This window comes from Octopus bimaculoides, chromosome 3 (genome assembly GCF_001194135.2).
Source record: "Octopus bimaculoides isolate UCB-OBI-ISO-001 chromosome 3, ASM119413v2, whole genome shotgun sequence".
In the NCBI taxonomy this organism is placed as follows: Eukaryota; Metazoa; Mollusca; class Cephalopoda; order Octopoda; family Octopodidae; genus Octopus; species Octopus bimaculoides.
In genome coordinates, this window is record NC_068983.1 from 60,694,035 (window position 1) to 60,721,594 (window position 27,560).

General features: G+C 34.9%; 1 protein-coding gene across 2 annotated transcripts in view; it reads right to left on the minus strand.

Annotated features, from left to right (window-relative positions):
• Positions 1-27,560, minus strand: part of LOC106869626 (structural maintenance of chromosomes flexible hinge domain-containing protein 1) — a 76,582-nt gene that overhangs the window by 27,043 nt on the left and 21,979 nt on the right. Inside the window, exons 6-35 of one of the 2 annotated variants that reach the window (XM_014915437.2) lie at positions 27,374-27,500; positions 25,754-25,873; positions 24,188-24,351; positions 22,793-22,904; positions 21,343-21,553; positions 20,648-20,765; positions 19,355-19,414; positions 18,973-19,096; positions 17,562-17,756; positions 16,482-16,595; positions 16,164-16,270; positions 15,493-15,575; positions 14,723-14,833; positions 14,105-14,182; positions 13,595-13,714; positions 12,692-12,836; positions 12,356-12,455; positions 11,910-11,979; positions 10,125-10,261; positions 9,038-9,172; positions 8,043-8,220; positions 6,602-6,669; positions 6,348-6,493; positions 5,799-5,928; positions 4,582-4,662; positions 3,612-3,770; positions 2,509-2,634; positions 1,566-1,645; positions 1,278-1,438; positions 558-676 (exon numbers count right to left, since the gene is read on the minus strand). In XM_014915437.2, coding sequence (XP_014770923.1) covers positions 558-676; positions 1,278-1,438; positions 1,566-1,645; positions 2,509-2,634; positions 3,612-3,770; positions 4,582-4,662; positions 5,799-5,928; positions 6,348-6,493; positions 6,602-6,669; positions 8,043-8,220; positions 9,038-9,172; positions 10,125-10,261; positions 11,910-11,979; positions 12,356-12,455; positions 12,692-12,836; positions 13,595-13,714; positions 14,105-14,182; positions 14,723-14,833; positions 15,493-15,575; positions 16,164-16,270; positions 16,482-16,595; positions 17,562-17,756; positions 18,973-19,096; positions 19,355-19,414; positions 20,648-20,765; positions 21,343-21,553; positions 22,793-22,904; positions 24,188-24,351; positions 25,754-25,873; positions 27,374-27,500 — 3,679 coding nt within the window. Of the gene's footprint in view, positions 1-557; positions 677-1,277; positions 1,439-1,565; positions 1,646-2,508; positions 2,635-3,611; positions 3,771-4,581; positions 4,663-5,798; positions 5,929-6,347; positions 6,494-6,601; positions 6,670-8,042; positions 8,221-9,037; positions 9,173-10,124; positions 10,262-11,909; positions 11,980-12,355; positions 12,456-12,691; positions 12,837-13,594; positions 13,715-14,104; positions 14,183-14,722; positions 14,834-15,492; positions 15,576-16,163; positions 16,271-16,481; positions 16,596-17,561; positions 17,757-18,972; positions 19,097-19,354; positions 19,415-20,647; positions 20,766-21,342; positions 21,554-22,792; positions 22,905-24,187; positions 24,352-25,753; positions 25,874-27,373; positions 27,504-27,560 lie in introns of both variants that reach the window. The other variant, XM_014915436.2, reaches the window with a different exon arrangement.

A 27,560-nucleotide genomic window follows, 5' to 3' on the forward strand; every position in this document is an offset into this window, starting at 1 on the left:
TATACATATATATATATATATATATATATATATACATATACATATACATACATACACACACACATACACATTTCTTGCTCCCTACATTCTGTAATTATATGTAAAAGTTAAATATTTTGAAAACCATTTCTATGTTATTTACCAGCTGCTGAAGATTTTATAGACCTTGCTGGTATCATGTAACAAGCACCCAGTCCACCTTGTAAAAAAGTGGTTGGCATTAGGAAGGGCATCCGACTAAAACCATGTCAAAACAGACCGTGGGACTTAGTGCAGTCCTCTGGCTTGTGAGCTCCTGTCAAACCATCCAACCCATGCCAGTATGGAAGACAGGCGTTAAAAATGATGATGATGATGACGACGCTGAAAACCTGAAAAATGGTTGTCTATTTATGTCCCAAATGTTTTACAAATCTGCTTAAGGCAGTTTCAATGAAGAGCTTACAATTTTCATAGAGAAAATATCAAGGGTTTAATAAGAATTGTTCGATTCAAGTCAGCAAATTTTAACTGAGGTGGGGGCAGGGGACTGTGAAATACATAAAGAAACTACTTACTTTGGGAGGTGGTATTGACTGGTGACTAGAATCTGAAGGCCATTGTTTCATTGACAGATGTGAATGCTTTGCCAAAGTTAATGGATTACCATCTTCAGCCAATACTTTCACTGTGTATACTTTAAGAAATTAGGAAAATAAATATTACAGTCTATTTCATATAAAAAATTGGAAAGTGAAAGGTGTGTGTGTGAAACAGATTTGATAAAGAAGTCTCAAAGCCTATTTTATCATACTTTTTATTACTAATTTGGTTGTATCTATAAGATCAAAAATATATATTATTCTATATTTTTATATTTATTATTTGGTTATTAAGTGTGTGAATTACTACTTTTGTATGTTTAATGCCAGCTAGGAGCCTGAAAGAACTTGAACTTGTGCAAATGTATTTCTTCTGTTTGAAATTACAAAGATCTATTTGGGCAAAATTTTCCAATATTTTTAAGAAATTGATTTAAGTTATAGTTATTAATTTAATACCCTTATAATTAACTGTAAAAATATTCACTTAAAACGATTCTAAATAATATGTCACTTTTAAAAATTTTCCAATTACATGAATTTTTTACAATAAGAATTGTCATAGATTAATTTTAATCCCTTAGGAATTCCTAAGCTGTGTATGAAATATTTCCATCATCTCTCATCTCTTTGTATTAAGTTCTCATTCCTGCTATTTTAAAAATTTCTGTGTCCGCATCATGCAAAAAGACTTACCAGGCAACTTTGAGCCAGCTTCTACTGCTATATTACTTTTACAATCCACCTCAAGACGTAAAGGTTTGGTTGGATCTGGTCGAATGCTGATCTTAATTCTTGGCCCTGCGATGGTTCTACTCCCTCCAAGCAGAGCTTTCACTGACAATTCATAGACACCCCTGTAAAACAAAACAGTTCTCTTTCATAATCAATTTAAAAAAGGCATGATGAAGTTTTTGAATTCAGCAGAATTAATTGTAAATGGAATCCTAAGAAGGAAAAACAAAAACCAAAATTTGGTCTTACTTTGGCCCATTGACAGAGAAGGTTCCAAAGTCTACTTGTCCTTCATTATCGGTTTTCAATGTAGTAGCAGAAGGCACAATCTGAAATTATAAATCAATTTAGTAATTAAATCAATTTATCATGTCTTTTTTTTCTATTATCAATATTCCAGAAGTAAAACAATAGTTTATATGACTGCAATATCAGATGAAGGTTTTCTTAATCCACTAGAGGTGGGAAGATTAATAAATAATTTACATTTGACAGATATTTGTCCACATCTTGTTTGTTGTTAACACAACATTTCAGCTGATATACCCTCCAGCCTTCGTCAAGTGTCGTGGGGAAATTTCAAACCTGGGTTCTCATTCCTAAGGTATTTTTCGATATTATTATTATTATTATTATTCAGGTCACTGCCTGGAATTGAACTCGGAATCTTGGGGTTAGTAGCCCGCGCTCTTAACCACTATGCCTTATGCCCATGGGCATTCCAGGCAGTGACCTGAATAATAATAATAATTACATCGAAAAATACCTTAGGAATGAGAACCCGAGTTTGAAATTTCCCCAAGACACCTGATGAAGGCTGGAGGGTATATCAGCCGAAACATTGTGTTAAAAACAAATAAGACGAGAACAAATATACGACAAATGTAAATCATGTACATAATTCCTCATCTCTTAAATACAGAACTGAAATCTTGAAAAGATCAGCATTTTTTCAATACCAATGTCACCTGTTTACTATAACATGTATATAATACTCATGGGTTGTTTCATTTAATGACTAACGGAAATTTTCAAGAGACTATAATGAATTTACTGGCATTAAATTTCAGTATGCTATACATTATATGTTGAACTTATGTTATACGGAAAAACTTCTATAAATTATTCAATTTGTATTATTTTTAAAGAAATGCAATTTATCAAAATGTAATAATTTACTGATAAAAAATACCTTAATTTTTTGATCCTTATTCAAAAGGATTTTTACATCTTTCTCTTTACATTGGTTGCCCCTGTCATCACACAGCGATACAACTAAATGTTGATTAATTTTTCCACCATCATACACCACAATAGGCTGAAGAAAAAAAAAATATACACACACATATATACAGAGGTTTGGTTTGCTATAGCATGGCTCAGTATTTGTGCTGAATCTTTAAACCCTTCCCACAAAATATAACAACTAAACTGTCACTCTGCCAACACGATAACATGTACAAGAGAAATACTTACCAACAGCCAATCCAGATATATTTTGTGATACATTTCAGATATATTTCAGTCTTTGATTATCTGCATTCCATTTTACGAGCAATTTTCAAGCAAACAAAAACACATTTTTCATAACACCTTAAGCAACATTTATTGTGTAAATAAATGAAACACTGAAAAGTGTTTATTATTGAATGTCTTAAAAATTATCAGAATGAGGGAGAAGACAGACCTTCTAATGCAAGCTTATGGAATAGCAAAGGGGGAAATAAGTCATAAGAAACGTGCACAATTTAGCAGAGAACAAAAAGCTCTCTATGTACTGAGCTGGAAAAGGTTTGCTGAAAGTAGTAGCTTAGTGACATTTGGAGACAGAGTTAGAATAGCACCAAGAATGGCTGTTCTTGGCCACTCCTATTTCATAATGGTCTCTTTTTTTTTCGTATCAAGGGCAGATAAAACCTTTAAGATGTCTTCCCATTTAGCAAATAGATTATATAGAACATACCAAAAGTCTTGGAAGAAAGGAACAATAGAGATCAAAATCAAAATAATAAAACCAACACTAACAAGAAAAAAATCTGTTTGAAACACAAATGAATAAGCAACAAAGAAATATGAACAAAGAGGTAAAAAAAAAGACGATAATAAAGATCTGAATTTTTCTGTTCAGAGTATAAAGTATACATAGCTAATGGTTGGCAAATGCAGAGTTAGAGTTTACTTAGATATTTATTGATCTTAATAGAGTGTAACTTTCACATCACCAGTTGAAGGCATAGAGTTTCTTTGTGTTTATAAAAAGACAAAAATCTGTTGCAAAAGAAAGAAAAGGCCTACCTCGTCCAAGTCCCATCCTGGAATAATAAGCTGAGAAGGGGGCCCTGATACCAACTCAATGCGAATGTAATCCTTGAGTTTCTTCCATTGAAACATCAACTCTTTGGAACCAGTGTGAACATCCTCTAACTGGATGCCTTTTACACAGAAGGCACATTGCTGAAACAGAATCAGAGGAAACAGTTAGAATTTAAACAGAGCGAACATCATATTCAATCATCATCATCGTTTAATGTCTCTTCTTCATACTGGCATGGGTTGGATGGCTTGATAGGAACTGGCAAGGTTAGGGGCCACACCAAATTCCATGCTTTAGTTTTGGCTTGGTTTCAACAGCTTGATGCCCTTCCTAATGACAACCATTTTGCAGAGTGTATTGGGTGCTTTTTATGAGCCACCAACACCAGTGCTTTTTACGTGGCATAAGTAATTACATTTTAAATTGTCACAATAATCTTAGGTTAATTCCTAATATTTATATATATGCACCACTGAATATTGTAATCCTTTAACTTCAGATTCATCATCATCATCATCGTTTAACGTCCGCTTTCCATGCTAGCATTCTTATCTATTCACATTGTTTTGAATTAATCAGGTATTACCATGGAGCTTTGAGATTTTGATGATGTGATAGCCTAGTTTTAGAGTGACATTGTAGAGCAGGTGCGAGAGGCCAGATCTGGCTAGTTGGAATATAAAATGGGTAGAATATTTGGGTTGGATTAAATGCTAAAAGGTTAAACAAGTGACAATTTTTTGCAAGTGAAATTCTGAAACAATTCTACAACTTTATCAATCTGTTCCAATTTCCAGGTCATTAAAATATTTGCATCAACAATCCAAATATATATTTATCATATTCTAACAAGGACAAATGAATACAAAAAAAAAAAAAAAAAAAAAAAAAAAAAAGATTTAATGCAAATTTAATTGCTATAAAAGTTTTCTGTTTGTCATAATTACTTACCTGACCTTTATACTTCTGGATTTTGTCAGTTATTAAGCCATCACCACTAATGTTCAGTTCTTGTAGTTCTGAAGCTTGGAACTGAAGAGGAGAAAATAAACATTCATTTCATATTTTGAGAGAAGACAAAAAAAAAAAAACTCTTGTGTAAAAACTTTATATATCATCATCATTTAACGTCCATTGTACATGCTGGCATGGGTTGGATGGTTTGACCGGAAGGCTGCACCAGGTTTCAGTCTGATTTGGCATGGTTTTCCACAGCTGGATGCCCTTCCTAACGCCAACCAATCTGAGAGTGTAACAAGTGCTTTTATGTGCCACCGGTACAGGTACTATTTGTGTGACACCGGTATCTGCCACGACTGCAATTTTGCTCGGCTTGATGGGTCTTCTTCTCAAGCATGACATAATGCCAAAGGTCTTGGTCATTGCCTCGTGAGGCCTAACGCTCGAAAAGAACTCAGCCACTGCATTTGAGTATTAAAAAAAATTAGTATTAAGGTAATAATCCATTTAACATGTTTTCTATGCTGGTATGGGTTGAATAGTTTGACAGGCTTGTATCCATATTTCTTTACCATAGAATTGGATTATCATCATCATCATCATCATCTACATCTAGTCTCCATGCTGGCATGGGCTGGACAGTCTGACATGGAACTGTCCAGACTCCAGCTGTCTGTTGTGGCATGGTTTCTAGCGCTGGGTGCTTTTTACACACCGTTAAATGGTTGGGATAAGGAAGGACATCCAACCGTAGAAACCATGCCACAACAGACAGTTGGAGTCTGGACAGCTTCCTGCTAGCCAGCTCCATGCCTAAAACTATCTTAATTTTATAAAAAATGGTTATTTGGATGCATTTGTCATCTCTCAAAGGTCTCATTTATGAAAAGTAGCAGACAAAAATGGTTGGGTCACCATCTTTTTCAATGCTAGTAAGAAGGTGGATCATTTGTCATACATCATACAACTGCCCACCTTGGATGTTTTTCTGAAACCCAATTAAGGCAAAAGACTTCTCGGATATTCTGGTAGATTAGGAGACAACTAATCTTATATATAAACATCAACATGAGGCTTATTATGTAAGGAATTCAAAGACTTGTCATTACACAAACAATATAATGACAATTTAAAGAAAGAAAAATGTGTCAAAGTAAATATGACTTTATAAAAATTTTTAAAAAAAAAGGAGAAATGGATTAACTTACATCTATTATTTCATTGCCATTTTTATCTCTGATGCTAACTTGAATTTCACTTTCCATTTGCTCCTTAATACGTAAACTGCAACTTCCTTTTACCTTGCACTTCATCTGAGAAGGCTCTCCTGCTTTGGCTCTGCACATTGAGAAAGTTAAATCATGACAGGAAGCTTAATAGAAAGTAATAAACAGACAAGCAAGAGAAAGAGAGAGAATAAGAAAGAAAGTTCTGCACACACACACACACACACTTATAGATATACATTAATGCAAATGATATATGAGCATATGCATATATACGTACATGTATGTACATACCTACATCTACATGTATATATAGATGCATATCCGGGTACAGGACGTCAGAAAATGAACGGGAACATAAAACACAAAAACGGACTTTTTTTTTTTTTTACAGACACCAGAATGAACAGAGAGAGAGAGAGAGAGAGAGAGAGAGAGAGAGAGAGAGAGAGAGAGAGAGAGAGAGAGAGAGAGAGAGAGAGAGAGAGAGAGAGTCACATGTAGGAAAAATAAAGAGGAAATCAAACTTACTTTATTGTGAAACTAAAGTGAGTGTCCGATCCATCTAGAATACTAACATGGCAATACTTTTGGTCAGAAATTGAAGTTGGAATTTTGATATCGGGCAATTTTTTTTGAAGTAGAAGTTCTTTATTCATTTTAGGGGTCCAGTTTACCTGACAATACAGAAAATGAATTAATTATGTTTGAAAGATGAAAGAAGACTGGGCTTTACCAATACGACAATGGTGATATCACTGAATGGCATGATATATGCAATCTACCTTTATCTTGGAGGAGATCTTTTCATCCATCTTGATTTCCCGACCAGCTTCATCAAGAAGTAAGAATGCTGAAACAAAAAAGAATATCTACATAAAGCTGAGAAACAGATAAAATTTATCAAAAGAAGAGAATTATAGGTACTAAAGAAGAAAAGCTTATACTTTTCAAACCTCAAAGATCCCACAAGGCTAGCTATTCTCACTGGTTGCTATAACATAGAGTTAAGTAAATATTACCCCAATATCACAGGTAGCTTTTCCTAACAGAGGAAATGAACTTACCACCATCTGGTACCTAGTTAGAGACAACTGGGAGAAAAAAAACCCAAAAAAAAACAACTTAACTGTTAAGAATTAAAGGGTTCTGATCCCATATTGGTGACAGCCCCTTCCCTCAACAGTTGATTACTCAGTGAACAACAACAACAACAACACATGCTAAGCACCATAGGACTTCCACCTCAAATAACTTATGAAAAACAACAACCGACTTATCAAACACGTAACAACTTATTGCCAAGTAAGCCATCTATGTCCCCACGAAGCCAATTTAACCCTGTCATGCTGTATTCCCACTATAGGAGGAATAGGTTAAACATCATCTCTGTTGGATTCCCAGTAAAGCGGTAATAAGCAACAGACATACAAAAAGAAGATGCAACTGATTCTGTCCATTAGTTTGTCTGCAATCGTTACTCTTGAACTGTATATGCAACTATTTTTCTTTTTGCTAAGGTGGAGGGTAAAGTTAGACACAGAGGCTCAGGACTGAGAAGGTTAAATTTTATGACAGTATGATTTCCCCCACCTCTAGTAAAGGGTAAATGGCCACAGAATAACTTTTCAACTGATTCAGTTCCAGATTATAAGTCTAACAGAACTACAACTTTACAAACAATTACACCTAACATCTGAATCTTACTCTCTATTCATCACTATTAAATCGTTAGAGTTTGTAGGCAACATTCGATTTTCTTCTTTCTTATTCTATTTGTTTTAGTAGAGCAACTGTGCTGGTGTCACGTAAAAAAACTTCTGTGCTGGCTTCATGTAAAAAGCACCCAGTACACTCTGTAAGGTGGTTGGCATTAGGGAGGGCACTCAGCCACAGAAACCATACCAAAACAGACAACTGGGGCCTGGAGCAGTCCTCCAGCCTGCCAGCTCTTGTCAAACTATTCAACCCATGCCAGCATGAGAAACAGACAATAAATGATGATGATGTATTTTGTAGGGAGGAGGTTTTGAAATGATTGAAAATGAAGACAAATACATTAATGTAATCTTGTACCTTAACCATCTTCATTAAAACTAGCACATTGTATAAAAATATTCAAAATAATCTGTTTTCCTGAATTAAAAAAAATGTTGATTTTAAACTTGCTGAAATGCTAATAAGTAAAGTTTAAGAAATCCGTTGCAGACACTTGATAATACTTACTTAAACCCTGCATGTATTCACCTGCAACAGCAACTACTTCCTGAGAGTTTTTAATGCGTACTGTCTTCTCCACAGTGCCATCTTCATTGTACAAATTATAACTCAAATCAATGCTTGCAGTCTTTCCACTTGGTATCAAACATAACTTCCGTTCCACTGTTTTCACGTCTTTGCTATTCTGTAGAAAAATAAAGGAAGCTTACGTAAGAAACTGCATTGTCCCACATGTGTATTTATTCATTACTTCAATGTGGGCTACATTTAAGCCTAAAATGATACAATTTCAACGGTTAATAATCATGAGAGTTCAATCATTGTGAAACTTGGCTCCCATAACAAACTGGAGGGTTTAACTTGTGTTGTGCATACCTAGTATTGATATGTGACCGATGGACTGGCTCCTGTGCAGGTGGCACGTAAAATACACCATTTCGAGCGTGGCCGTCGCCAGTACCGCCTAACTGGCCCTCATGCCGGTGGCACGTAAAAGTACCCACTACACTCTCAGAGTGGGTAGCATTAGGAAGGGCATCCAGCTGTAGAAACTCTGCCAAATCAGATTGGAGCCTGGTGTTGCCTCCTGGTCCACCAGTCCTCAGTCAAATCGTCCAACCCATGCTTGCATGGAAAGCGGATGTTAAACGACGATGATGATGATGATGTGGTTGAAAAAGGCTTTTCTATCTCTATCTCAAGATTTAAGACTTAGCATCCTCTATGTCCCTCTCTCAGCTGAGAAGTCCTGCTCTTGAGGGCTCAGGGGTACTGGCATCATGAAAAAGCATTTGTCCCAGTGCCACATATAAAGCACTTATACCAGTTCCACATAAAAAGCACCCAGTACACTCTGTAAAGGGGTTGGCATTAGGAAGGGCATCAGGCCATAGAAACCACACCAAAATAGACAACTGGAACCTGGCCAGCTCCTGTTAAACTGTCAAACTCGTGCCAACATGGAAAGTGGACGTTGATGATAATGATAAACTAAATTTTACCTGCAGTTCAATTTTGGCCACAACTTCCTGGTTACTTTTCACTTTTTTCATGTATAATGATTCTCCAGTCAATATTCCAGTGCCACTACTTGAACAGTCAAGACTATAAACTGGTAAACCAGAGATTCCTTGGAACTAAAAAGGAAAACAAATTGATATTTATTATCAAATTTTAATATTGGTAATCAATCATTATCACCTAAAGATGCAAAATATTGTAACAAAAACCAAAAAACCAACCCCCCACCTCCAACTTTTGTTGTATTTGGATTTGTTAATGCTTCACCATCAATTTGCATCCTAGTTGCAAGTCAACCTTATATTTATTTTAGAATCATTTTCTTCAATATTAATCAGCTTAACAACATCAATGCAGATGAAGCATTGTGAACTTATTTTGTTGCACGTGACTTAACAGTTCTCCCTAACACTCAAAGCTATGGGCACTACAATTTTCATAATCCCTTTCCTCATTACACGAGACTTTATACCTATGGCTGTGTCTACTCACCATCTGTGCTTCAATCTCTCTATATAAGTCTCTGCTAATAGGTCAATTCTTTCATCAATTGAAAGCATTCGACAGAGAAAGAATGATGTGCTGAGATAACTGCATGATAATAATAACAACAACAATCCTTTCTGCTAAAATTATCTGTTTTCATTATTATTCTTTAATTAATCCAAACCCAACCCTTTTAGGGTAGATAAATTCTCTTGACAACTACTTAACTAAAAAACAGAGGTAACTATTATGCCAAGCTGTTCCAGAGTCCCATTATCACCTCTTTGCAATTTAACTCCTCCCTACGTCATAGAGATATGAGACTGCACAGCCATAGTAAAGCTTATCTGTCGACAAAGTTGGATATATAGAATAAAAACTAACAGACTCTTTAGCATTGCTGCAGATAACATCTCTAGTATTAGTGCTAAGATAAAATACTCTCGGTCCACACTCTAATGCAGTTGATGATGAGCAAGGCCTCAAGCTATAAAAACGAAGAGGATGAGGACCAACCTGTGCCATACAGAAAATATGATGATAAAACATAACTCATAAAAGAAAAGAAAAAAAATGTTTTACCTTACAAGTAACCACCAGTTTATTCTCAGTAGTAACATTGCCTGCAATATCTAGAACTTCTACATTGAACACAGGAGCAGTTCCATTTTCAAGGTTCAAGTTTTGATCTGGTTTCACAGAGAGCTGATAGGGAGGACCTGGCACAAAAATAATCCAATCATAAATTAAGAAAAACAATCTTCAAAGGACGGAATTTTGTCTGAATATTTTTTAACAAATTTGTATTTAATTTCTAAAGAAATTAAATAAGATATTGGCACAGGCAGCTAAGTCCCAAGCAACTTATTCAATACAGAACATTGAGTCTTAAAATCATTTGTCATTTATGCCAGCATTAATTAAAAAAACCAAAATATTAGAGTGCCATCATCATTTATTTTACATTTTGTAATATCATGTACACAGTCTCACACACACACTTCCAACCAATTATCAAATCTAGTTTACAAGAAGCAACTATACTGCAACATGAAGCTCAACAAAGATATTCTTCAAACAGTTTCATTAAGTTCCACTCATTTTCAAGCAGAAGGTGTCCATGGGTATGCCCCACCACCAATCTAGTCATTCTTCAAAGTCAGGGTTTGACAAATTTTGGGGGAAGTGGTTTGTAGACCAAAGTAAATAAACAATAAAACTATGATGAGACAAGGCTATGGAAATAGCTTTAAACACCCCCAGTTGTAGCAGAGGAACCACCACACATTTAACCCTTTAGCATCCAGATTATTCTGTCAAACATAATGCTTATTTATTCATGATACCCTCTAGTGTCACCTTCCTGCTCTTACCCTTTTCCTCACTGCCCACTCTGCTACAGCTTCTATGCCTTCTCATCTTAATCCTCTGATTTACCCCCTACAAGCATCCCCATTCTTTCCTTCAATGATTCTCGGTATTCCTCCCCACTCTACTTCTCCCTTCCTGTCCCTTTTGCCTCAGACCTGTCCATACTAACCACTTATGTTGGAAAGTTCTACAGCCCCCCTCCCCCAACTACCCCATCACCAATCAACTCTAACCCACTTTCTCATCAACCCTTGTTCATAATTCCTTCCTCTTCTATCATACTTCTCTTACTATCCCTCTATCTAGAATCATTGCCCACTCTCTCATCTACTCTCCCCCACTAAAAGGGGTTATTTTAGTCTTGCAAGTTATAAGGCACCCCTCACTGGTGTTAGTGTCATCATCATCATCATCATTGTTTATCGTCTGCTTTCCATGCTGGCATGGGTTGGACGGTTTGACTGAGGACTGTCAAGCCAGAAGACTGCACCAGGCTCCAATCTGATCTGGCAAAGTTTCTACAGCTGGATGCCCTTTCTAATACCAACCACTCTGAGACTGTAGTGGGTGCTTTTTTTATCATGAACAAAAAAGTACTCAGTACACACTGTAAAATAGTTGGTGTTTGGAAGAGCATTTGGTCATAGAAACCTTGCCAGAGTAAACTTTGGAACAGGATACAGTCCTCTCCATCTCATCAGATCCAGTCAAATCATCCAACCCCTGTCACTATGGGAGATGGAATTTTAACATTTCTAGGTTTAACTCTTTTGATACTAAACCGGCTGAAACCACTTCTGGCTCTGTAGTACAAATGTCTTGTTTTCATAAGTTCTGAATTAAAATCTTCCACCAAACCTTCGTCACAATTTATGTTCCTTACACTAGCTTAATGATGACTAAGTTATTCTTTATTATATTTAAAATTAATTGAAAGAAATATAGAGCATCTCAACAGAAATTCAGTAACAAAAGGGTTAAAAATCATTTTCTTACCAGGAAGTAAACGGATTTTTAAGGTTTGTTTTTCTTCTAACTCATCCACTTTCACGGTCAAATTGAAATTCTGTAATAAAACAACATCAACACTATTTTAGAAACAATTCACTTATTCAGACTTTTACTATAACAACACATGAATAGAATGAAATTATTCTCAAAAACTTTTCACTTTTATTCTGGTCAACTATTGGTTCATTAACCCCACTTCTTATATTTTAAATCTTTCCTTATCTTTAGTGACCACTACAACAGAGGAGCCAAATCCACCAGAGACTTGTCTTTAAATGTTGTATGCCATTTTTCTTTTGTTCTCTTGATATCAACAAAAACATTTAACCCAGCCATATCTGGCTTCTCCCACCTAACTTGCAATGTCAGTGAACTTTGCTTGGAAAAAGGGACATTAAAGCAATGATGAAGATGAGCCAAAGCAAACTTACCTTTCCTGTAGTACAATTAACCAGGCCTTTTGCAGAAATACCCTTAATCAACAGATGGTTACCTTTCACTTGTAAACTATCGTAACTAATATCCAGTCCACTAAAATGAAAACAAACATCAAATTACTGACTGCTTCACATTTATATGTTCAATTTATTTTCTAACGTTAGATATAAAATAAAATTTTTATATTGAGTAAATAAAATAATTATATTCATTCCTATTCAATATTTGGAAAGACAAACATTTCATATTTTAAAAAAACTGAAATTAATAGAAATATACACTTGATAAAATTGATAAAAACACACACACAAACGTATTAAAAATATTACCTAGCCTCAAGAGTAGGTTTGCAATCACTGTTTGGTGCTGTTATGTGGTTGAATTCATCTTGGAATTCAAGAGGAATTTGAAATGGAACCCCAACACGAAAGGGTCCATCCAGTAAAGCAACTGTAAACTTTTTGGGTTCAGCTTCTGTTAAACATTAAAAGGAATTTTGATCAAATGAATGATGTGCTAATTTGCATAACAATTGTAATCAAATAGCATTTAAATACTCTTTTTTTTTTTTTTTCTGTTTTACTTGTTGAGACAGGGGGCAGGGATAGAGGCCATGGCCCTAGTGAAGTTGATGTGAAATGTTCTGGTCAATACCTACAGAAAAGATATGAACAGGGAGGAAATTCCAGTGGGGCAAATTTTCAGGGGATGAAGGACTGGGTATAGTGGTTGATGCATGGAAAAGAGGATTGGAGGCACCAAGGGCAGTGGGAGGTGGGGGTACAGGACCAGCCAGCTCTGAGAAGCAGAAACTATTATAGTTGAGATAGAAAAGATAAAGCGGGAGGACAGCTTGCTCATGGGATAACGGTTGGAGTGTGTAGGTTAGTGAGATGGTATCCCAATCCACTGGGTGGCCCTTCTCTGCAATGTGACCCAGGAGGTCAGTGTTAATAGAAGTAGCCTCATCCCAGATGTGAGAGCAGGGCCTAGCCTTGTAAAGTGTCAGCAGCTGTTAAGAGCTGAAATACCTTCTGGTCCTAAAAAGGTCTATTCTTTGGGATGTAGTCCTAGCTATGTTAGTGGTGAGCTTTCAACAAGAGAGATCCTCAGTAACGGTGAGAGATCTAGCTGAGTGCTGCTCTTGTTTAGAGGGTGGGGGGTTATATGGTGTTTTATTGAAAAATTAGAATTATTTTAAAAAAAAATATTTATCCAAACTAATTACTTACCAGTGACAAAAAATTTGATACGGTGCGACGGCAGATCTTTTCCAGCAAAAGTTGTTGCACCACTCTCATTCAAAACAACTTGGAGCTGAAGTGTGTGATGCCCTAAGTTTTTGATGTTTTCTACAGGAAAGAAATTTTTTATTGAAATAAGTCATTTATCATAAAATATTGAAATTGGTTTTTGTGAAAGAAAAAAAACAAAAACAAACAAACCTATATTGAATGTGAAGTACAATATCAATTTTGAATGTTATGTTCTAACAGTTATTTTACACCTATTTTTGTTTCATTAAAAAGTAACAAACTTTCAGTACAAACAACTGTAATGCTTGAAACAATTACAAAAACATATTAGGAAAACATGTTTTATAATTTAATTGGCTGAGTCAGAAAGAAGCAGCAGGGCTTATAACCATTTCAGGTTTTACAATTTTACTGGAAGTTGAAAAATGTTTGTACATAACAGAAACCAAACAAAACATGATATTTATGATATAATTGTGAACCTACCCATTTTTCTGAACCAATATGGCCAGTTTTTTCCATGTTGACTAATATGTGATACAATCACTTCATCACCATTGGAAGCTAGAGAAAGAGAAGAGTTAATAAAATCACTTAAAATATGAATTTTGAAAAAAAAATAATCAAAAGAGGATGTTAAAAAGGCAAAAAAAAAGTGCTATTTATAAGAATATTTTTTTATTGCATCTTTAGAGGAAAGAAAAAATAATATTAACAATTACTAAAAAAGAAAAAAAATTAAAACAAAAGTTTGGTTTTCAGTTTCTTAATTAATCCCATAGCATTTAAACCGGTCATATCGATCCCAAATATTCTATCTTGCTTTATGTTGAGATGGGCCAGATCTGGTTTCTCACTCATACCTTACAATATCATTCTAAAAGTAAATAATCAGATCATTGAAATCTCAAAGCTATCCAATGATGCCTGATTAATTTGACACAATGTGAATAAATAAAGATTACATTTGACAGAGTAATCTGAATGCTCAAGGGTTAAAGGCTTATTGATAATGTATTGGGTATTTGAAATATCTACAAGTCAGAAACAGGAGGGAAAACGTTAAGAGTTTGCTATTAATTTAAACCAAAGTTAAAAACTTACAATGCCAGATAATCTTGAGTTCCACTAACAATTTCTTGTGTGCTGGGGCAGTTCCAGGTAACTGCTTGATGGTTTCACCTTTTTTGTTTATAATTTCTACCTTAATATCACCTGAAATGACAGGAAAAAAAATGTTTGAGCAATTTTCAAATCTATCAATAAACATTAACAGTTTATGGGGAAAAAAAAAAAAAAAAAAAATGAAAGAATACAAATATGATTTCAAGGATGACAATATCTAACACCCTTCAATAGTTTCTCATTTTAATTTTTGGGCTGTCAAAAAAGGAAGAAAAGATTGGCAAACTAAATATGAGAATAATAAAATATTGCGATAAGTTTGTGATGGTTCATTTGAGTCAGCAAAAGGCAGATACATGGATTTACTTCTTGGATCAGTAAGATATCAATGCAAAACAGATTTGAAGAACATGATAATCCTCTGATCTTGTTCCTCTCTTGAAAATGTAATAAACTACCATTAAATCTATAGTTTGAACTACCACGTATACTCAAGTGATATTTGATCCCAGTTAAAAGATGACCACTAATCTGTGGCCAAAATTCAACCTTAAATAATGGTTTGAAAAACTCAACTTATGCCAGGGTATATACAGGTGTATAGTTTCTATAAAGTTTCTGAAAAGTGGTTGATATACTGAAATAGAGACAGATTATTTTCAACTTTGTCTTATTCCAACAGCTGTTTATAGTCTCACATCAACTCATGTGTGAATCAACAAGATAGAAAGAAACACAAAAATTAGTACCAATGGTTTTCCCTGCAGGTCTGCGTTCACCTTCTACAACTTCATTGTCATCAGGCCAAGAAACAACTAATTGATCAGGTAACCTGAAGGTAATATGACGAAAAGAAAAAAGGTTTGCAATAGAATTCAAAAAACAACTGGAAATAAAACAACAACATACAGTTAAATCCACCCAACTTCTTTGGAATTTGATCTCAAAACAATAATGTTCCAAATCAAGTATGAATCACTCAAATTATTTCTATAAAATAAAGCAACCAGTTGTCAATTTGACTTCTTTAAAATATTCATATTTATATTTTCAGAAAGTGTCTTTGAATTGTTAACCCTCTTATGGCCATATTTTAACAAAATATAATAAATATTTATACAAAAAACTCGACTCCATTGGTCACGAATGACCATAGGTGCACCTAAGAGGTTCCCTTCCAGGATACAAATCTGGGTGACTGAAGAGGAGATAACTACTCCGAAATGCTTGCATCTCACAGTCTGGGTAGGTAGAGCTGCAAGCTGATCTAGGTGTATACACACCATTTGTCAACAAATGGGATATATTTTCCATGACAAGACGCAGTGAGTAGCTTGTTCACTGGTTCGAACATGCCTCAAGCATATTCAGACTGATTACAGTAATTACAATAATTAATAATAAATAGAAGCATTCTTACTTGGCTTCTTCTTCTTCAATTGCTTTTTTAACTTGATGAGGTGTGGCCAAACGATCTAATTTAAACAGAGGTTGGACTTTTACTTCATTATACAAGCAACGTGGTTCCTGGGGAAAAAAAAAACAAAACAAAGAGAATATAAATTTATCAAAATGTAATTAGAAAAAGAAAAATCACAAAATATTTTTCTTTCCTTATGCATAAAAAAATTCATGAAGATTCAAAAAAATGTTCTGATGCTGAGCTTTGTAAACAAGTTAATTATACCTGTATAAAGAAATGTTATGAAGCTGAGCCTTGTAAACAAGTTAATTATACCTGTATGAGTTGAATGTCGCCACCAGTTGCATACACTTCTCCCTCATGGTCTCCATACAATAAAAAGCATTTAATGGTACCAAGAATTGTAGGAACAGTGCGACTGATTCTAACCTAAAAATTAAAAAAAAAAAGAAAACATTTCTCAGAAATATTTATTAAAAAGAAATAATTTAACCAAATTCTCATATTTTACACAAAACCTTTTTCAGAGAAAATGATTTTTTTTTATTGGAGATTTTAATTAGTCAAATATTGATTGGAAAACCTTTCACTGTCTGCAAAGTACAAAACATTTCCTTGACTTAATGCTGGATTCAAACTGGTCCCAAGTACATCCACTCTTACAGTTTTGCATCTCTAGTTGAGAAACTCCATCTTATTCAGAGTATTGATCCACTGGAAGCTGTCAAGAGACATACAACCAGAAGAATACTCACCATCAATTACCTGCCATATCTTGAGCATCCTGCTTCATGAGGCATCAACAAGCGAAAGGTTCAATGTCTAGCAGGTGATTTGGCAAAAGTCCACAAGATTACCCACCATCTTTCCAACATTTTGGATTCAATATTTCCAGTGCCTGTTACGCAGGGAGATGGCAGAAGTGTTACTGTACTGGACAAAGTGCTTAGCAGCATTTCCTCCAATTTTACATTCTGAGTTCAAACACTGCCAGTGATGAGTTTGCCTTTTATCTCTTTGGGGTTGACAAGTACCAGTTAACTGCCTCCAAAATTGCTGGCCTTGTGCCCAAATTTGAATCCAAGATCTCTAATACTTGTGGACAGGGTTATACAATCCAAAAAACTGCAGCATCTATGGATTTACTTTTTTAAATTTCTTTTTCTATTTCAATTATAACAAACAGAATAAGCTGAGGTCTGCTTAGAACAAGGCAATATTATTTACTCTGAATTTTATAGAAGCTGCAAATTTCACAATGGATACTGAAAATTTAAAATTTTCAAATTTAACTTCATCTTTTGTATGTTTGCCTAGATAGCAGATTGACCATTTGAGAAGCCCAAACAACATATAAAAAAAAAAAGAAAAGAATAAAACTTAATGAAAACTTACCAAGTTGCCCTTTTTAAATATTTTCCCATCCCATTCAACTTGTTCATAAACAGACCAAGGAGTTTGTCTATGTTTGGGGAGATCAGGCCGGAGAGCATGACCTTTAAATTCTGAAAAGTGAATTTGTTTGTCAAATTTTTCATGACATTCTTTAAGCCAATTAACAAATTCCTTGTCAATACCAGTTCGCTTTTCCTGAAATAAGAAAAAAAAAAAATTAAAACAAATTTTTAATATTGCTAGAATATTTTTGGATAAATATAAGTTTTCTATTTTGTGTTTTTATTTTGTAGTGTTCCTGGTGATTGTAATTAAATAACCTAAAATTAACTGAACTAAACGTTTTTTCACATTGATGGCTTCTCTAAATAACTAACACATTTAACAGACATTCATAATACTGATTAATCTGATTAAGAAAAAGAATGCTGCTGCTATTGGTAGGAGGAGTAGGCAACACATATTTTGACAGGTCATTCTCATGAAAGTTAAACTGAAATAGGTTTTCAAAATTTTTTAGAATGCCCAGAGAAATTGCTATATACATGTAAGGGTATGTTGAAATAGTTCATTTTCAACTAGCTTTTATTGATATTGAGGCAATTTCTTCTAGAGCTACACTATTTGGAAGATATAGAAAATATTTGTCTTGAAAATGTTATGTCCAATTTTGTTTTGTCATGCATGTCCAGGTAAATGAGAATTGTGACCACAGGCATTGTTGTCCAGCAAACTCATTAGCATTATTTGAACTTTCAAGGTTCAAATATAACTAAACACATTGAGGTTTTTGATGTTGCTCTGCAGAAATTCAGAGGAATTATCAGTTAAAATTTTCAGGTGGAAACAGTTATTCTGTGCAATGTCCTGTACATCACATATTTTGGATCCACTTTAAGAAATTCAACATGCATTCCAGCTAAGAAAAAGTTTTTAGCTTAATATTTGTCTGGGTGGTCACACTTTACTATGGAAAATGAATCAATACAATTCTTGAAAATGTTCAAAATTTAAAGCTTAAATATTTCATAATTTGGCTCTGACTGTCATCATACATCATGTGAAAATGGCCCATCTCCCTAACTGCCACCTGCTTTATTTGTTTTTGTCTACCCTCCATGCTACTGATATCAATTCTCAATGACACTCTGCAATGTGTTTGGTTTTAGATAGCTAAGGAATTGTTACCTTTCTAAAATTTGTCACATTCAATTATTTCGCTAACCATCCTTCTTTTCACACTGCCATTGTCCTATCTGTGACATGCATCACATAAATACATTGTATATTGAGCTGCCTCCCATATCAGGTAACTGAGGCTACACATCTCACAATAATCTTTTATCTTTTACTTGATTCAGACACTAGAGTTGAAAACTTCTTGCAAATCTAGGTTCTAAAGTAGACTTACATGGCCATTAATAATTCGACAGAAAACAGTACTTTTTTCCTTGAGCTTCATCTCCAAATCAATGAAAGTCAGTTTGTTAGTACTGACTTGGAATTTGTCGTTAGTCCACAACACACCAGAAACTCTGGAAATAAAGAAAGAAGTTAACAGAGTTCAGTTTTGAGGAAAGATTATGTTTCAACATCAAACAAGTAGCTCTCACTCTCTCTCTCTCTTATGAGTGAAGTAGAGAAAAAGTAGAGTTGAGAGGTCCCTTTACTCCTGACATGGTCAGGACTTGGCAATCTCTCTCTCTCTAGTATTAAAAAAAAAATCTGATCTATTAAACACTGTAAAGTAGTTGGTAAGTGAGTGGAGAAAGCAACACAGAATAAAATATTACCTGTTATAGCAATCTGCTGGGACAACTTTTGACTTTTTTGGAGCACTACACCAATCGAATCTGTAAAAAAAAAAAAATCACCAAAACTAACAAAATTCCCCTCAAATAAAAGAAGCAAAAGATTTTCCTTGTATTAATTATAAATCTACAAATTAAAAAACACTCACAGCTCAAAAATAACTGAATATAATTATTTTTAATTAATTGTAAATTAAATTGCTTATATTCTTCGTGTGTAGAGGTATGGCTGTGTGGCCAAAACATTCATTTTACAACTGCATGGCTCTGCATCTGATCCCACTGTGCAAAGCATTGGGGCAAGTGTCTTCTATAACTTGTGAGATGCTGAGTGCTTTCTAAATGAAATTTGGTAGACTGAAGTCAGTTATCAATATTGGGGAAAGAATATTGTCAATAAACTGGTGAGTCAAATGAAAAGACCTTACATGGACACTCTTGCCATCAAAAAATGTTGAAAACCAATGAGGTTATAGGTTTCTAATATTGTTTACAAAATGCTGGATATAAAATAAAAAACTAAAAACGATAACACAACATTAACATCTTAAGAATTAGTTGCCAGAAGTTGAATTTGCAGAACAAAACTACATCTCAGCATGAAGAAGAAGACAATGCACCCCATAATATATTTAATTTTACAATATCAGCCACTGTCTCAGGGAGGAAAAAATATGAGATATATAAAATCAAATATGAAGGTAAGTATATTTAATAAGGTCTGATGTGGATTAAACAACACATTTGATCGTTACCAGCGTCACCTTACTGGCACTTGAAAAAAACATTCGAGCGAGGTCGTTGCCAGTGCCGCTGGACTGGCTCCTGTGCAGGTGGCACGTAAAAAACACCATTTTGAGCGTGGCCGTTGCCAGTACCGCCTGACTGGCCCTCATGCTGGTGACACGTAAAAAGCACCCACTACACTCTCGGAGTGGTTGTCGTTAGGAAGGGCATCCAGCTGTAGAAACTCTGCCAGATCAGATTGGAGCCTGGTGCAGCCTTCTGGTTCGCCAGTCCTCAGTCAAATCGTCCAACCCATGCTAACATGGAAGGCAGACGTTAAACGAAGATGATGATTTCTTGAATAGGAGTAGGTAACATGTTTTGGGTTTAGGTGGTTGTAAGTGAAACTAACTTACAGGCTTTAAAATGTTATGATAACTTGCACAAAAAAGATGAAGCATGAAAGGCTTGATGGAAGACATATTTCTATAGTTCTTATTGAATTCATATTTCCATGGAAAATAGTTAAATTGAAACAAAAACACTTACTCTTCAATAAGTGTATAAGGAATTAATCTACCATTCCAGTAGCATTCAAATACAGGGCGTCTTCCACGTGCTGGCCGGTCATTGATAGCATAATCATGGTCGTCTTCGGGTTCTGAATCTACAAGGGGAAGAGAGAGAGAGAGAGAGACATAAAAAAGAATAAATTATATGTGAAGAAAGATAAAAATTAGGGATGATGATAGGGGCAATTGTGGAAATGGGGCCAATGATAAATTGGTAAAGGAATTAGAGACTATTTAAACCAACAAAAGCATAAAGAGAGTCAAGTCATTTAGAAGTGATTAGTAGCTAAATTTGTGAAGGTGTGTGGCCTAGTGGTTAGACTGTTGCACTCATGATTGCTAGAGTATGAGTTCAATTCCCAGACTGGGCAACATGTTCTTGAGCAAAACACTTCAATTCACGTTGCTCCGGTCCCCTTTTCAATCAGGGGAGAATGTCGGTCTGCTTGCCTAGCCAGCAAGGTGATGTCATCATTCAAAGGCTAAAACGATGCAAAGCGCATTGTGACTAGTGGTGTGTAACAACATGATAGTCTTGTCAGTCATGTGATCATACCATAAGCTAAATGAACAAGAAATGACTGAAAGAAACATTTGCTTGTGTGTGCAAAATACTAAATCAATATATTTAGTAGAAATGGAGTGTAAGAGGAAGTAAAGTTGACTGCTTACATCTGGGATCAATAAAGTCTGTGGGGAATGTTTCATGGTCATATAAAAATGGATGATATCTGAGGACTCCTTCAACCACTCCGGCACCCTCTACTTTAGCTTTGAAATCAAATACTGAAGCTCCTGTCTTGACAAACTGACTCTGAAGGTCATCGTTAATATCGCGAAGGTTCAAGTTTTTCATCAGCACCAACCCCTTGAATAATTTGATCTGCAATACAAGAAAATGAAACCTCCAGTATTGTTAATATACATGCTGAAAGACAAAAAAGAATTCCCAAATAATTTTGTACACAAACAACATCATCATTGTTTAACGTTTGCTTCTCATGCTGGCATGGGTTGGACGGTTTGACTGAAGTCTGGAGAGCCAGCGGCTGCACCAGGCTCCAATCTGATCTGGTAAGATTTCTACAGCTGGATGCCCTTCCTAATGCCAACCACTCCAAGAGTGTAGTGGGTGCTTTTTACTTGCCACTGGCACGGGAGCCAGTCAAGCAGTACTGGCATCGATCATGTCTGGATAGTGCTTTTTACATGCCACTGGCATGGGAGGCAGTCAGGGGGCACTGGCATTGGCCATGTTTGGATGATGCATTTTACATGCCACCGGAATGGGAGCCAGTCAGGGAGCACTGGCCACAGCTACGATTTTGGTTTTACTAGATTCAACAGGTCTTCTCAAGCATATCATATCGTCTGATGCACCAAGGGTACTTTTAAATGGGCCGGACATGCAACACTGGCATCAGCCATGGCTACAATCTCACTTTAGTTGTTGGGTCTTCTCAATCACAGTATATCTGCAAAGGTCTCGGTCTCCTGTCATCACCTCTGTGAGGCCCAACGTTTGAAGGTCATGCTTCACCACCTCATCCCATCAAATGTGAATTTAACAATTTTGTTATAAACCAAAAAATTTCCATAGATTTGCAAAGAAATAATAAGTTCAAACCAAAGCAGCTGTATAGGTTTTTCATTAAATTATACATTCAACTAAAACTAAGTACATTAATTTTCAACTTAACAGAAAAATCTTCATTGTTACCAATGTAAACTGGTGACATATCCCCACATAAAAGTGGACGTTGCATTAGAACACAGAATTCTGCATTAATTACCACAAGAGAACCTCTCATATGGACTTGGGGTGCTTCTAGTTTTAAGCAGGGATAAATGTTACTTTTGGGATTAACACTGCTTTTGTCACTATTAATTATATATTAATTAAATATAATTTACACTTTTTTAAATGGTTCCACAATATGGACAGTGAGCAATATAATGAAAACTGTAGAAATCTCATAACTTTTCTCTAATGAGAAGCTGTTATCATAGAGATAGACTGTAGGCCTTATCAACAACTGAGGTTATCCATTAAAGAAAGGAAAGGATGTATTCTTTCAACTTGATGGGATATTAGAAGTTTGGAGATTATAAGTCAGCTTACTTCAATGTTGATATGTCTGAATGGACTAGCTGGTCGCATTACTCTGTTAGGATCATGGGCTGGAGGATCTTGGTTGCCATTGGGGCCGTGTAGATAATAATGGTAAATGTGACTGAAAAGAACAGACAAGATATTCAAATATTTCACAAACCACATCTTTATTTAGCTGATGATTCATTTTCTATAGTGATGTTTAAACAAAATTTTAATATTTTTACCTTTTGTCAGTTTACTCGGATTTACCTGTAATTAGAGTCACTTTGAGACAAAAGTTATGCAATAGAATTGGTTAAGAACCCTTTCTTTAATTATGTTCCAAATATCACATTAATATGTTACAGTTGTTTAATGAAACTAGTCTAAATTCCTGATTATTTTAGCATTTAATTGAAACTCATGAGGGGTGTATTTTGGTCAGAAATATAGTCTAAATTAGTAAACAATTGATCATGCTGCAAATTTTTGAGATTTGCATATAGTCACATATGCAGCCACTTGTTATCTTTTCTTGTGTTAACTTTGTTGACTGATAGATTAATGAGCTTATTTAATAATTCAAAACTAACATTTATTAACACATATTTACAAAATACTTGGCTTAACCCTTACGATACCAACCTGGCTCTGTAGTACAAATGTCTTATTTTCATAAGTTTTGAATTAAAAATCTTCCACCAAACCTTAGTCACAATTTATGTTCCTAACACTAGCTGAATGATAACTAAGTTATTTTACTAAATTGTATTTAAAATTAATTGAAAGAAACACAGAGCATCTCAACAGGAATAGGGGTAATGAAAAGGTTAAATTTCTGTAGAAAGTTCAAATTTGTTAAACAAAAATTATAATGAAATCATACAGTAAGTTTATTATTATTTTCATAAATTATCTTTTTAAAGTAAAAACTGAAAAAATACATAAGAATTCATTAAAATCAAAATACATGAGAAAGTTTTAGCATAAATTTACCAATTACAAAACTCACATAAATGCCTCACAACACTGAATTTAAATTTGTGTTACTGTAGTTTTCATTATATTAAATCACATCTTAAAGATCTCCTCTCTATTTAGATCAATGGTTCTCAACCCTTTTCTATCTATGGATCCCTTTGACTCCTATTTTATTCGGATGGACCCCCTCATAGTCATTCGATCTTTAAAAATTCCTATTATATTTTTGTAATTAAAGTTGGTAAAATATTCTGTGTACTATAGAAGTATAACTAATTTATTGCAGATAAACTTTAATAATAAACTCTTACATGGACCCTGGTTGTGAGAACCATTGATTTAGATGCTAACATAAAGGGTTCTAATTTTCTCATAGCAGACAAGACAGAATTGCTCAAATGCTTAAAATCAGAGTTTTGGAAAAAAAACCCAGAAACTCACGCTAATTGCCGACACCACTCCCTCAGATTGTGTTTTAGATATGGAATGTGACCTGAATTGATACCAGTAATGGCAACCACTGTAAAACTTTCACGGTATTCTTCTTCAGTAATAATTTTTCTGAAAATTTCATCTTCTGGAGCAACGTGGCTAGAGTCACTAGGCTGAAAAAAGAAGGCATGAAAATATGGATACTGAAATTGTGTTTAGGAGAAAAGTTTGCTGGATGTCATTGAATAAAAGCACACCTTAGTTTGTAATGCAATAAAAAGCTATATAGCATACAACACCTTAGAATAGGCTTTCCAGTGAAGACAAAAAGCTATTTTTTTCTTGTGAATATGTCAGTTTATCTCGGACTACTGACTTGGAAAACTGAATGGTCTAACTATTCTTTATTTTGATGTCTAATAGATTATTCTAATCCTCTTTATTCATCATCATTTAACGTTCATTTTCCAAGAGTTGGACAGGAGCTGGCAAGCCAGAGGATTGCATCAAGCTTCACTGTCTGTTTTGATGTGGTTTTTACAAGTGGATGCCCTTTCCAACACCAACCACATTACAGAGTGGATTGGGAGCTTTTTATATGGCACCAGCACTGGTGAGATATATTGGTGCTGGTGCCATGTAAAAAGCACCAAGTCCACTCTGTAACGTGGTTGGTGTTAGGAAGGACATCCAGTTGTAAATTCTAGGATGAAATTTGTTAATACCTTCATTATTATCATTAGACATTTTTTACATGTTGACATGAATAAAAATTTTTTTTTTAAAAATGATATCTTATTCAATTCCCTTTCTACTTCCAACTACATTTGAACCATATGACATGGCAATGCTAGCCACCATGACCACCACCATTTAACATCCAGCTTCTGTGTTAGCATGTCTTGGATCCTATAACGAGATGCCCATCCAAACACCAATGACTTTACAGTGTGTACTGGGTGCTTTTATCATGGCACCAGCACAAATAAACACTTGCAAGGCTAAAGGCTTAGAGTGATCCTGATAACTGAGAGAGAATGGAAAAGCAAACTGGAAACAGATTTTCTTAAATGCTTGGTTGGCTCACTGGGCGTAGTCAATAGGTTCTTTTACTTATGTGACATAATCAGTAAGAGAAGTGCTTGTTCAGAAAGCACTGTAACCAGGATAAGAACCAGGGTGGAGAAAATTTAGGGAGCTACCAACTCTGCTGGCAAAGAAGGTCGTTCTCCGCAGAAATGCAACCTCTCATCTACCTTATCAGTCACAGGCATGGCTGTGTGGCCAGAAGCTTGTTTCCCAGCCACATGGTCCTGGGTTCAATCTCACTACGTGACATGTTGGGCAAGTGTCTTTTATTATAGCCTTGGGCTGACCAAAGCTTTGTGAGTGGATTTGGTAGATGGAAACTGAAAGAAGCCTGTCATGTGTGTGTTGCCCCCCCCCACCACTTAACAAAAAAATAAATATTGGAATCGGTTTATTTGACTAAAAATTTTTCAAGTCAGTGCCCCAGCATGGCTGCAGTCTAATGACTGAAATATAAGATAAAAGGTTAGATGAGAAAGAACTCACTTTTCTGTTTCTAATGAAACCACTGTAAATTGACTCATTATTTTTCTCTTTCTTTTCAAAATCATCTTTTGATATAGTTAATTCATGAATATCTTTTGAACCAGCTGGTCGAGTTATCATCTGAAAAAATAGACATGATTAAAATAAGTCTACTAACAAGAAATTGTTAAAAAAAAAAAAGACTTTAAATTACATGCATTTAAAGATTTGTCAATGTATTCTCTATAAATGATGCTGTTGTTTATATATGAAATATGTCTTTTCAAACTGTGCGTGTGTACGAGGACTGATCAAAAAAGTATCGAGATTGCTGCTATAAAAAGAAAATTACAACACACATCACATTGGTATTTAATCTCCTGCAAAGTAGTCCCTTTCTGAAGCCACACACTTTATCCAGCATCATTTCCATTGATGGGAAGCATTCCTGGAACTCCTTGTTTTTGGATAGTAAACAGCTGCCTTATCGCATTCTCTTGGATTTCCATGACACCTTGAAATTTTGTTGGGCCCTTCCACTGCAAAAACTGAGCCTTGGTTTTGAGGTCATAGCCAAAGACCCACAACTCAACACCTGTTATAACCATTTTCAAAAAAAATCTTTCATCTTCCTTGCCACAATCAAGGAGATCTTGTGCAGTTGAAACCCAACCTTCTTTTTGAGACGACCTCACTCTATACACTTTACTTTCAAGTTCTGCTGTAAACAACAGAAGTGAGTGAGAATGTTATAACTCAGTGTGCATGTGTGACAGAGTTCAAGGTCAATCTGTGTACTTTAGCTGTTACCATAGCAACAATCCCAATAATTTTTGATCAAACCTCATATGTGCGTGTATATATATACAAACACACACACACCAATTAACACATCAGCATCACTTGTATTGCATTATTCAAATTACAAATATTAAAAATCAATCCTTTAAAGGAGTTTATTTGGAAGTTTAAAGATTTTCTATAAAAAATACTGTTATTTAAATTGCTATAATAATACTAGTCAATGTACACTAAATATGGGATAAATTGGTAAGGAACGCCTCATATTGATTACTGAATTTTATAAGAAAGCAATGAAGCTAAACATTTTGATGGAGCGGAATAGCCATAACAATTTTTTCAGTTATATCTGTATTAGACTAATCAACCCAGTTTGTTTACTTCAACTAAATACCAGCCAACTCATTTAACATGGGATGTCTACAGCCTAGTTTAACTCACTTGCATTCCGCACATAATAGCAGATGTTAATGTGCAGTGGTGGAGTATCTCGCTCATTTTCACAGTTGTGATTTACGAGTTGTGTTGGATCAATGAGGTGTTTCCAAACATTTTTTTTTATCAAAAATCCCTATAGTACCACACCTAATTCACTAGTACTGATTGGGTTTGTATAACAACAAATGCGGTTATATAATTCGGGAAGGGCATAGCTTAAATGATGGATAGTAACAGAGCAGAGGGTAAAGCAAATTAGTTAACATGATGAATCTATTTTGCAGATATGAATTAAAATAGGAAAAAATCATCAGATAAGTAGGCAGTATATATATATATATATATCTCATGGTTTCATTAAATAAAAAGCATTTAGGTAAGAGGAATAACAATCAAACTGACTTTAGTAGCATTTCCTATATAAAAGATAGCCTGTTTGCCACCAACTCCAAAATAGGATATGTCACTGTTTAAAGACCTCGGTGGTTCATATCTTACTGCACTGTTATCATCTCGATCAACTGAATTTCTGCTAAAAATAAAAGAAAAATGAAATATGAACTAAAACAAAATAAATAAAAGAAATGAA